Source organism: Nymphaea colorata, chromosome 12 (genome assembly GCF_008831285.2).
Source record: "Nymphaea colorata isolate Beijing-Zhang1983 chromosome 12, ASM883128v2, whole genome shotgun sequence".
NCBI lineage: Eukaryota > Viridiplantae > Streptophyta > Magnoliopsida > Nymphaeales > Nymphaeaceae > Nymphaea > Nymphaea colorata.
This window is the reverse complement of record NC_045149.1, coordinates 22,169,372-22,182,121: the sequence shown is the minus strand read 5'-3', so window position 1 is coordinate 22,182,121 and position 12,750 is coordinate 22,169,372. Positions and strand designations below refer to the sequence as shown.

Here is a 12,750-nt window from a genome sequence, read left to right as displayed (position 1 = left end):
TACACCTGGCTATGGAGTCTGCTTAAGACTTTTGAGTTGGAGGAGGTTAAGAATTTGACACCCAGGGTTCATCTTTTTGCATAGTCTGGTAGAAGGCTGCTTAACCCCGGCTTGGCCATGGAAAAATATAAAAAATGAGCTCACTTAGACAAAGTAGGTTCCCCTCTCAGTTGACCATCTAGTGGCCCATTTGCACGACACAAGGAACATGTTAGATAACTCGTTTCAGTAACAAATCTAGTTTTAAAATACTTGTTTCTTGTAACAGTCGGGTTTCTGATAGTGTTAGTGCATCTTCACGGCTTGTCAAGCTTTCGTATGAGTTACCAAATTCGTAAGTGAACCATGTTAAGTTTATTGAGTCAGTTGATCATTTTCATTTTCAACTTAACTGAGCCAATTAACCGAAATATGCTAAATGCATTGCTCTGTTCCGTATGTATTCTACAACTAAAACTCAAAGAAGCTAAGCTGGTAAAGCAGTTAAATGCACAAGACCACCATCTTCTACGTCAATCAGAGCAACTTAAATGTAAGGGGTTCGCCCCACAGATATTAATTACAAAAACAAAAAATATGTCCTCCACTTAAACATGTCTAACTAGCAGTACTTTTGTGCATGATCATCATATCTTTTAGTGCATATAACCATTAATAAATAAATACACACACACACATATATTATCTTTATTATGGTCATGCAACCCATATTTTCCCAAAGATAATATAAGGTAAATTCGAAGTCTTTTCGATTTTAGCAGTGAAAAAACTTTACTTTAAACACAAAATTGGTCTCCCACACACTAAATTAGCCTCCAAATGGTGTTTTTTTTCCTCAAACACGTGAGTATTCTTGCACCCAACTCCTAAAGAGTGTGCAGAGGTGAGAGGCGTCTAAAGCCCAAAATCAGAAAAAGTAATGATCCAAATACACGTTGTCCAACTCAACTAATAATAAGAGAATCACATAACCTATGTCACACTGGTGCAGATGCGATACGAGTGCGGATACGGGGACATGGGTGCAGATACGGCAATTTTCAAAATTTTCGGATACGCGGACACGGCTACATTAAATATTCTAAAAAATGATAAGATTAAAAAAAACATTAAATTAATAGTTCACTCTTACAATCTTGTGAGAAAATGTATTTTATCACAAAAGTACTGAATATTTGAACGGATTGTTTATGGAAATAATTGGATGCATCACAAAAAATTGATAAAATAAAAAAAACATTAAATTTTTATTTTTTGCTGTGTCCTAACCGAGTCCCGTGTCGGCGAGTCGACACGGGTACGCGGCCTCTTTAGCCGCGTCCGTGTGACATAGCACATAACAGATGTGGGCAGGATGGTTGCACTTCCACTAACATAAAGAAGAAAAAAAACAAAAATGAAAAGAGAGTCCTTGTTCACCCAAATGACTTTGACTGCCACCGCTGCCTTTTGCATCCTTAGACCAAGGAATGGGCGCTTATGAATCCTCAATCTCTTGCCTCTTTTAAGATTCTCTAATCCCAGAATGTGGAGCTCTTCAACAGACACAAAATTACAGACCCCGGATTAAGTCATATTGTTCTAAAATTGCTTAAGAGATCTGGCATGAGACAGGATAACCTTCCCTAGTGCTTTGTGACACTCTGTAGAACTTGGAAGTAGTTCGGAAAAGTCTTGCGCGTGCAACCAGGATCCTTAATGGTGACAGGCACATCTGAACATGCAGCAAGAGAAAATGCCATTGCCATCCTGTGGTCATCATATGTGTCAATTGCTGTCACATTCAGCCTCTCTGGGGGAGTGATTATGCAGTAATCTGACCCTTCTTCCACTGTTGCACCCAACTGCAAACAACCAGAAAATGCATTTCATTTGGTCAGAGATGGAATGAACAACCAAAAAAATGACCGTTGACCACGAATTCTAGGTGGTAACTGAATAACATCATATGTTTGCTAAGAATTATCAAGTTAGAAATACAATCACAGTCTACAATTTACAGTTCCACTAAACTTTAAAATTTGGGAATACTGTAATTTAGATTGTAATTAGTGATCACAGAAACTTGATAAAACTCAAGAAGACAAGAACCATTTGAAGTGGTAAGTATACTCTAGTCTGTTATATACGAGAACTCATTCAAGGTGAAGAAAACCAACCTTTGTCAGCTCTGTGCATATTGCTACCATCCTTTCAGTTTCCTTCACTCTCCAGTTTGCCACTGCAAACAATAAATGAATGTTTCAGGTTGCTTGAATATAGTGTTAATTCCTATAGCAACGAGAAAAGTTAAGCTTTATAGAACATTCATAGTGCAGTAAGCACCATCTCTTATCGCTGTTGGACCATTGGCAAAAAGTGCAACAACAGCTAGGGTCATTGCAACATCAGGCATCTTGTTCATATTGACATCAATACCACGCAGACGCCTCCTTGAACCATCCTTTGGTGGACCAGTAACAGTGACACTGTTCTTAGCCCAAGTAACTTTTGCTCCCATTTTCTCGAGAACTTCAGCAAACTTCACATCACCCTTCATGTACAAAACAGAAATTAGCACCATCCTTACAAAGGAACAAACAAAAGAGTCCTTAAACCTCACAAAAAAAGCAAACGGCTACTGTACCTGCAGGCTACTTGTACCACAACCTTCTACAGTTACAGTGCCACCAGTTATTGCAGCACCAGCCAGGAAGTAACTTGCGCTAGATGCATCTCCTTCAACATAAGCACTTCCAGGTGACCTGTTAAGTATCACCCAGGCAATAAGCATATAAGCGACTTATCTGGCTATCCATTGTTTCTTTCTAACCAAGAAAACTCTACCTCTACCATAAGTCTAAACTTACTTGTACATTTGACGACCCCTAACCAAGAATCTATCCCAGCCACCACCATGCTCGACTACCACTCCAAAGCGCTCCATCAATTTAAGTGTCATTTCCACATATGGAACAGATACAAGTTTGTTAGTCATCTCAATTTCCACATCTCCAAGAGCTAAAGGTGCTCCCATGAGTAAAGCTGAGAGATATTGACTGCTTATTGATCCAGCGAGTTTCACCTAAAAAAGGAAGCACAAAAGGAGTAACTAATAGATATATACAATATATGCTATATAAAAGGATTTGATAAATGCATCAAATATTGTGTTTGTGTGTGAGTGGATAAGTGTGTAGTGCTTAGGCTAATGAAAGTACCATGTCACCTATAATAAAGACTTAATGAATTCACGAAACTAGGTTCTTCTACTTTGCTAAGTTCTCCTCGCCTAGCAGCATCTCCTGCTCTACTAAGTTCTTGTTGATGTGGTTGATAATGCTTGTTCAACATCTTCATTTTCAAAATTAGGGATTAGATTTTCTAGCGATCTATATTGATTTGCAAACTCAAAAACAATATTTGGTAGAAGTGAACTTTTGTTGTCACCTGCAACCCTTGTCCTTCTTTGTGTGAACTCTATGAATCATTTACAAAAAACAGGTGTCTTTTCATCTAAATGCATAACGGCACAACATATGACCACCATCTTCTAGGTCAATCAGAGCAACTTAAATGTAAAGGGTTCACCCCATAGATATTAATTACAAAAACAAAAAATATGTCCTCCACTTAAACATGTCTAACTAGCGGTACTTTTGTGCATGGTCATCCAACCAATATTTTCTCAAAGATAATAAAAGGTAAATTTGAAGTTTTTACATTTTTAGCAGTGAAAAATCTTTTCTTTAAACACAAAATTGGTCTCCCATGCACTAAATTAGCCTCCAAACTCAAACACGTGAGCATCCTTGCACCCAACTCCTAAAGAGTGTGTAAAAAGGTGGGTTCAGAACCCCTCTTTTCCTGTCAATTCTAATATTGTACCAAACAAACCGTGTCATACTTTATCATATGACATGGTGTCATATTGTACAATACAGGCATTACACCTATTTTAGACCCCTAAAACTAGTTTCGTGGGTGTTTTTTGTCATGACTTTTCTTTATCAATTTTTGCAATAGTTAAGTAATATAATGTATTGTGCGGTACAGTAGGCAAAAAAATTAATAGACTTCTAGTGCTTGTTTTCTCTTAGACTTTCTTCCTTTCCTCCTTCCATTCTAAATACAAATCCATGATAGAAAATCCTCGATACTGATGGTGATGATTCCAATAGTTCTATTGACCAGTTGTTTGTTATTGCACCAGAAAACATTAACACTACAGTAAAGATTAGAAAAAAAAAAAGCTAGCATCTTTCTCAAAAAGTACATATCCAACATTATATGTACATTTCATATAAACAGACCAATGAAGGTACCATGTCCACAATGACTGAATGCAGTCAATTGTTCCTTCTTATAAGCTAATTTTGTACTCAAATTGTATCACATTGCATCTTTCCCATGCACTTAGCATATACTTCAATTTCCTTTTTGCAGATATGTGCCTTCTTCATGCAATACAAAGTACAAGACTGCATAAAAAGTCACATAATAGACACTTCCACTAAGGCCTATATGCACTTTTTATAGGCCGAGGACATAGTGTACGTCTCATTGATTCATAATCCTAACGTCCAATAAACACCATGAACAGAAGAAAAAACTATGAGAGTTTTGATAGTAACATGGATTGCTTATTTAAAATTTATGGACAAGCAAGGAATTAGATAAGGGTGCAAACATATTTGGTTGGAAACAATAATATAATGTCATGAAGGCTACTAAAGTTCAACTAAGATGACCAGATCAAAATATACCTATGCATTTAGCAAATTGATTATCTTGATCCAACAAGCCACAAGCTTTTGTAGCTTATTTGACAGGAATCGTAGTCACAGGAATTCTTTTTTTCAAAAAAAAACTTGTTTTATACTTCAAAAATAGGTTTAAAAAACCTGTCTTTTAGAAAAAGATGGCAAAACGAAAACAACTCCAAGAAACATGAAAAACCACGTTTTTTTCACAGGTTTTGCCGTTTTGGTGTTCTTTTTGCATTTTCTATTACTATATTTTTATTTTGGCATTTCTGGCATTTTATTTTTAGGAATTTTTGTTTCAATTTTTTAAAATTTGTCAAGACTTTTCCAAGAAAAAGAACTTTTATCGTATTTCACTCAAGAAAAACCTTGCCGTTTAAGACCCGTAAACGATTTTTCAACTAGGGCAGGACTACATTGTAGGTGGCACCACTTGTCTTTGTCTTTTGCGATTTGCTTAGTTTTGCACTATTCTCATGGTCTCTTCCTAGAATAGATAAATCTAAAAGAAATGAACAGGAAGAATGGGTGGCATCACTAATAGGCTTTACAAATTTGTCTGTTGATTACCATGTTACTGACAAAGGGGCGCTCAACCTACCAAAAGGGGTTGCCAATGTCAGCCAATCAGAATAAAGGATGACTGCCTGATGGCAATAAGGTTACTGGGATTGCTTGTAATAGTAAAGGTAAAGTTCTCCACAAATGCTCATTAGACGTGACAACTTCTGCATACAAGGTCCCAAGAGGAGACCAAAACATGGAACACTTATTCGAAGGGTCATATCAAATATTTAAAGATGTTTAAAGTAGCTTCTTTTTCTCACTAATATGTTGAGACATTAAGTAATTCAAATTTTAGAGGAAGTTTCACAATGGGGGACAAGCAACGGTAGCCCAATTTTCACCACAAATTATGAATGGTAGAATCATTAAATTTAGATCTATATGCAGGAAAGTCCACCATCCTAACAGTCAGAAATTGGTACAATGAGTGCTTACCAAAAGAGAGAAATAAGGACTTAAAATTGAAATTGTCTAAAAACATATCATTATCATCCACGTATTTGAACCGAGAAGCAGATTTTGCAAATCGGTTAGAACAAAAACAGAAATATACATAACACAGCAACAAAGGACCCTCACCTTTCCTCCAGGAAGTCCTCTCTTTCCATTTACATAAACTGGTGGGCAGTTGGTACCTAGTGTACAGCCAATATCTGCACCGAGCTGCTGTAGGCCACTAACCAAGTCTCCTATAGGCCTCTCCCTCATTCTCGGAACCCCATCAAGTATATATCTAACAATTTACGGGGGGGTAAAAAATACAACTTAAAAAATTTCTTCTTTTGAATTAACATAAGAAAATGCAGATGGACGGACCTTGTATTTCCACCAGCAGCAACAACTGCAGCAGTCAGCGGGCGCATCGCAGTCCCCGCATTTCCCAAGAAAAGTTCAACTTCTTTTGTTGAATTCTTTGCGATCGGAAACTGACCACTACAACCTTCTACTATTGCCCTTTGCATGTCTCTGTCTTCATCCACACGAACACCAAGCGTTCTCAAAGCGCCAAGCATATAATGAATATCATCGCTGCTCAGTAAGTTGTCCACAGAAGTTGTTCCCTGGGGAAAACATTCCCAAAAACAAATTGAAGGCCTTGCATAATTTAAAAAAAAAAAAAAAAAACTGTTCTTGGCACCGTCAATAATTGGCCTATTAGCTTCAATAATGAATCCAACAATCTCAAGAGGTTAGGTTAAAATGAAAAGATAAAATAATTCCAATGAGAGGAAATAAGAAACAACACCTCTGAAAGGGCAGCGAGGAGAAGTGTGCGATTGGACAAAGATTTAGAGCCAGGAAGCTTAACGATCCCACTGATTTTCTTGATGGGCTGCAGAACCAGCTCATGTTCCTTCTCCTCCGTGGCAGCATCGGCCTTAATCTGAAAAGCCAAAACTTTTTTGAAGGAGGGCCTTCTCCTTCCCCTTCCGCATCCCCCCAACAGAACCGTCACTGAGCCACCACAGGAGTCCCTGGACCCAAGATAGGCGCTCTCCATCGCCCCACGGCGGGACTGCACTGCGTTGTTTGCCATCGATGCAAAATGCGACGAAGAAGCCATAGCACCGTCGCAGGGGTGGGTGGCTGACTTCCTTCTCCTTCTCTGGTGTCTAATAGGCAGACGCGCGAGAAGGTAGGTGGAGGAACGAAACAGGTTAGAACGTGAGGGGGGCGCCCGACTCTCAAATCAAGATTCAAATGGTAGCTTTGCTTAAAAAATGTTAAAATAACAGCACCCTTTTGAAATTAAATCTAAAAAAAAAAAGGACCCGACGGTAATGGCAGATGGATGGACCTCTTCGACCAGTAGTGCTTTTTTTTATTTTTTTACTTTTAAAAAATAAAAAATTTAATTCAATATAGATGTATTTCATGATTTTATATAGATGTATTTCACAAATTTTGAACCATTTTATAAATACAACAATAGATAGGTATCTTTTAGTAAATACATCCAACGTTCTGTACCTGTCCCACGAGGATTCGATGGGTGTTTGGTCCTTGGTTCTTGGTGGCCGCCACCAGCCCTCGGTGTTTGGTAGGATGTTGGGTATATAGTGTTCTTAAACTAAAACGACAACCCCATATTCGACCGTTAAATTTGAACGGATAACACCAACGCCTAATTAGTCGTAGAGTCGAACCAAACACTGCACCTAATTTTTTTTTTTTAAGTTCAGCCGACCCGTTGGTCAGTTTCGGGATTTTCAACCTTTTGGTTCTAAGTTGAAGCCTCCCATTTAGTAAGTATTACTATTTTTTGGAAAGGGGATGTCTATATCTTTAATTATATTCGTTTTTTTGATATTCATATAGTTAGATTTAGATTCAGATTTAAATTCGGATAAAGCAAAGTCATATCTGAATCCGAAATTCGATTTTACAATCCAAATCCGTTTTTTATATTTATATCCAAATCTGAATTTTGAATCCGATTTTGTCATTTTTCAAGTATTAGATAGAGGATATTTGTCTAAAACTGAATCCGATCCGAATCCTTATCCAAATTCGATCTGATATTCATCTATGTCATTTATTAAATCCTAATCCGATTTCTTAATCGGATAGATGCCTCGGCCAGTCGGTCGCCGAACTAGGGTCAATGGCCGCGGCGGCAGTCGGCGGCGGCTTTCCATTAATCTCCCCGCTCATGTTCCGCGAGCGCGTGCTCTTCAGATTATAGTGTGGACTACTGAAACGGCGAGCTTCCTGCAGATTCTCTCGGTTCTGGTGATTCTCCTAGGGCGTGCAAGGCCATGTTTTCTTCCTTTCACTTTCCTTCTCGAGTCTTATGGTTATAGTTTTGTCGTGAGGGAGTCGTGGTGTTGAGAAATTGTGGGTTTTGCTTGTGACGTGCTCGTAGCTTTTTAGATTGTAAATACTATAGAAGAGCATCTGCTTGGTTATTGGGGTTGGGATTACTCACGGAGGGCCTCCGTGAGAAGAATGAAGATCTCGTGAGCTTGTGCTTTCTCTCACGGATCTGGCTTTGGCTTATGCTCATGGTGAAGGGAAGAGGGGCCCAGTGTTAGTGGAGGATGATTGGAGAACAGAAGGCCCGACACCAAATTCAGTGTTTCTCTCATTTTTCCTTGTAATTTCTTTTACTAAAGCTTGAGAAACTGTTACCCATTCATTTTTTGAGAGTAAATCAGCATGAGCTAAAACTTCTATGTGTTCTTTCTTTTTTCCCTTCTGGAATTTTGCTCCCTTTCGCCCTTTTCCTGTTGGAGCAATGAAATTGATTTTCTGATCATTTATTCCATCTTTCTTCCCCCGACAGTTTTCACAACCCACTCTAACCGACTTTTTTCGCCTGAAAATCCCATCTCCCCCGAGGTTTCTCCTGCTCCCGCAGGAGACCAGCTCAGCTGCTCAGTGCGTCTTCCTCCTCAAAAATGAGTTTTAAAAACTTGCCTTTTAGAAAAAAATGGCAAAATGAAAACAACCCCAAGAAACATGAAAAAACAACATTTTTTCATAGGTTTTGGTGTTTTTTTGCTACTTTTTTTTGCATTTTCTTTTTGAGAATTTTTGTTTCAATGTTTTAAAATTTGTCAAGACTTTACCAAGTAAAATAACAGAGATTACCATGTTACTAACAAAGGAGGGCTCAACCTACCAAAAGAGGTTGACAAAGTCAACCAATCAGCATAAAGGATGACTGCCTAATGGCAACAACAAGTTCACTGCGATTCCTTGTAATAGTAAAGAAAAAACTCTCCACAATTGCTTATTAGATTTGACAACTTCTGCATACAAGGTCCTAAGAGGAGACCATAACATGGAACACTTATTTGTAGGGCCATATCAAATATTTAAAGATGTTTAAAGTGGCGTCTCCTTCTCACTAATATGTTGAGAAATTAAGTAATTCAAACTTTAGAGGAAGTTTTACAATGGAGGACAAGCAACAGTAACCTAGGAAAGTCCACCATCTTAACAATTAGAAATTGGTACGATTAGTGCTTACCAAAAGAGAGAAACAAAGACTTAAAATTGAAACTGTCTAAAAACAGATCATTATCATCTACGTATTTGAATCGAGAAGCAGATTTTGCAAATCGGTTAGAACAAAAACATAAATATACATAACGTAACAACAAAGGACCTCACTAAAACATTTCCTCTTTGAATTAACATAAGAAACTGTAGATGGACAGACCTTGTATTTCCACCAAAAGCAACAACTACAGCAGTCAGTGGGCACATCACAGTCCTTGCATTTCTCAAGAAAAGTTCAACCTCTTTTGCTGAATTCTTTGCCACGAGGAACTGACCACTACAAATAGTCATTGTCCAACTCAACTAGTAATAACAGATGAGGGTAGGATGGCTGCAGTTCCACCAACATAAAGAGGAGAAAAGGAAAACGAAAATAGACTCAAATGACTTTGACTACCACCATTGCCTTTTGCATCCTTAGGTGCTTATGAATCCTCAATCTCTTGCCTCTTTTAAGATTCTCTGATCTCGAAATGTGGGGCTCTTCAACAGACAGAAAAATTACAGGCCCCGGATTAAGTCATATTGTTCTAAAATTGCTTAAGAGACCTAGCATGAGAAAGGATAAACTTCCCTAGTGCTTTGCGACACTTTGTAGAACTTGGAAGTAGCTAGGACATTCTGCCTCTTTGGGGAAGTGATTATCCAATAATCTGACCTTTTTCCAACTGTTGGACCTAACTGCAAACAACCAGAAAAAAGGAAGCACAAGAGGAGTAACTAATAGAAATATACAGTATGTGCTATATAAAAAGATTTGATAAATGCATCAAATATTGTGTTTGTGTGTGAGTGGATGTGTGTGTGGCAATTAGGCTAATGAAAGTGCCATGTCACATATAATAAAGGCTTAATGGATTTGCCACACTAGGTTCTTAGAGTTTGCGACTATGGTAGTTTTAATTTAAATTATTTTTGAATTATTAGCACTAAACATTCGATTTCAACCAAAACATATCTTTTCCGTGGTGCAGCCAAAAGTTTTTCCCTTCTTGACCCCTCCTGAATTGCTTTCATCTGCATCAGTCAGAGGGGATCTAGTTGCCATCTTTGGTAGCCTTTGCTGGGGAAAAATGCAACCACAAGCCCCCAATAATAAGAAGAAGAAGAAGGGATTTAGGCACACAAGAACACAAAGAATTACGTGCTTCGGAAAGACCAAAGCCTTCCTATATCGACTGTCACATTGTGTTTCTACCTATCAAACAAAACAAATATTACAGATGCTAACTCTTTTTAATATTAAGTGTAGGAAAACACTACAAACTCATTCTAACTATGAGCGGTCTTTAGTAATTTTGTGTCCTCCACTTACCTCTTCGCCCATCCTGCGTATATCAGTCTCTGCAAAACTAAGCAAATCGCAAAAGACAAGTGGTGCCACCTGCAATGTATTCCTGCCCTAGTCGAAAAATCGTTTATGGGTCATTAATGGCAAGGTTTTTCTTGAGTAAAATACGACAAAGTTGTTTTTTTTTTTTTTGGGAAAGTCTTGACAAATTTTAAAAAATTGAAACAAAAATTCCTACAAAATGCGAAAATAAAAATGAAGTAATAGAACATGCAAAAAGAACACCAAAACTTGTGAAAAAAATGTGGATTTTTCATATTTCTTGGAGTTGTTTTCATTTTGCCGTCTTTTCCTAAAAGACAGGTTTTTTAAACCTATTTTTGAAGTATAAAACAAGGTTTTTTTTTTTTGAAAAAAAAAAGAACATTTCCTATGACTACGAGTCCTCCTGTCAAATAAGCTACAAAAGCTTGTGGTTTGTTGGATCAGGATAATCAATTCCCTAATGCACAGGTATATTTTTGATCTTGCCATCTTAGTTGAAATTTAATAGCCTTCATTACATTATATTATTGCTTCCAATATATTTGCACCTTTCTCTGATTCCTTGCCTGTCCGTAAATTTAAAAAAAGCAATCCTTGTTACTATCAAAACTCTCATAGTTTCTTCTATTCATGGTGTTTATTGCACATTAGGATCATGGATCAATGAGACATGCACTATGTCCTCAGCCTATAAAAAGTGCATATAGGCCTTAGTGGAAGTGCCTATTATGTGAGTTTTATGCAGTCCTGCACTTTTTTTTTTTTGCATGAAGAAGGCACATAACTGCAAAAACGAAATTGAAGTACATACTAAGTACAAGGGAAAGATGCAAGGCGATACAATTTGAGTACAAAATTAGCTTATGTGAATGAATAGTTGACTCCAATCAGTCATTGCGGACATGGGATCTTCATTGGTCTGTTTATGTGAAATGTACATATAATGTTAGATATGTAATCTTTTGAGAAAGATTCTAGCTTCTTCTTTAATCTTTACTGTAGTGTTAATCTTTTCTAGTGCAACGGCAAACAACTAATCCATACGACCATTGACATCATCACCAACAGTACCAAAATTTTCTATCATGGAATTGTATTTAGAATGGAAGGAAAAAAAGGAAGAAAGTCTAAGAGAAAACAAGCACTAGAAGTCTATTAAATTTTTTGTCTACTGTACCACACAATACATTATGTTACTTAACTATTGCAGACAGGGGTGGAGCCAGGATTTTTTCTAGGGTCGGGCCAAGACGATTCGCGGGTCGGGCCAAGAGGAGCGACGAGGAGCGACCGGTCAGGCTAAACTAAAAAAATTTGATTTTTTCAATGTAAAAAAAAAAAATCCTGCGCTCACCCCCCCCCCCCCTCCCTCCGTCCCTAATTGCAGAAATTGATAAAGAAACGACATGACAAAGATCATCCACGAAACTAGTTGTAGGGTTCTAAAATAAACATCATTTGGAGGCTAATATAGTGCATGAGAGACCAATTAACCAAATCCAATTTTGGATATCCAACTGAAATAAAATTAAAGAAAACGACTTGGTTATATATAAATGTTAGACCTAGGTTCGGGTCCATAAGCAGTGACAATTGCCGTACGAAGACTCGCTTTCGCTGTGGCTTGGGTGTTTTGAGTTAAAAAAAATTATGGATAGTCTAATTCAAGATTAGTTGTAAAATTGTATGTTGTCTTGTGCTAGATGGTATAACTAAAAACAGTCATCAATGCCCATTAGCAACAGTTACCATACAACAACAGTTCATCGTATTTTTAGCAATGATTCATAGTGCTTTTAGCGATAATTTTTTAAATTTTTAACCATCCAAGAACATCTAATGCACGACAACATAGAATTCTTCTAAACCGCAGATCCATGTCTGGGCCGATTAATTCATTGGCATATTCATCCATTATGAGAGCAATCAGAGCATCACGAGCATCACTGGTACAGGCTGAATAAGAAGATAGGGGAAGCTGAAAATCACAGAGTGGCATCACCATAAAAATAACCAAACATGAAAAAAATTCAGTTTTCACATGCCAACAAGCAGATGTGAAATATTTGCAGGTTTTGTAATTTCTCAACACAG

At 37.6% G+C, this 12,750-nt stretch overlaps 1 protein-coding gene across 1 annotated transcript; it reads right to left on the bottom strand.

Moving 5' to 3' along the window:
- Window positions 1–1,205: 1,205 nt before the first annotated feature.
- LOC116266273 (3-phosphoshikimate 1-carboxyvinyltransferase 2-like) lies at window positions 1,206–6,997 on the bottom strand. The gene is made up of 8 exons (XM_031647420.2): window positions 6,559–6,997; window positions 6,129–6,373; window positions 5,892–6,045; window positions 2,850–3,064; window positions 2,627–2,744; window positions 2,326–2,533; window positions 2,160–2,221; window positions 1,206–1,844 (listed from the first exon to the last, which is right to left on the bottom strand). The coding sequence occupies exons 1-8, from the start codon at window positions 6,874–6,876 to the stop codon at window positions 1,626–1,628; spliced, it is 1,539 nt and encodes a 512-aa protein (XP_031503280.1). The 5' UTR covers window positions 6,877–6,997; the 3' UTR covers window positions 1,206–1,625.
- Window positions 6,998–12,750: the final 5,753 nt, after the last annotated feature.

What these genes read in the sequence shown, in the direction of transcription:
- LOC116266273 (XM_031647420.2), bottom strand. Translation starts at nt 6,876, where the DNA reads ATGGCTTCTTCGTCGCATTTTGCATCGATGGCAAACAACGCAGTGCAG. An exon ending in GTGGTACAAGTAGCCTGCAG is followed by an intron (nt 2,534 to 2,626) that starts GTACAGTAGCCG and finishes TTGTACATGAAG; the next exon opens with GGTGATGTGAAGTTTGCTGA. An exon ending in TATGCACAGAGCTGACAAAG is followed by an intron (nt 1,845 to 2,159) that starts GTTGGTTTTCTT and finishes GGTTGTTTGCAG; the next exon opens with TTGGGTGCAACAGTGGAAGA.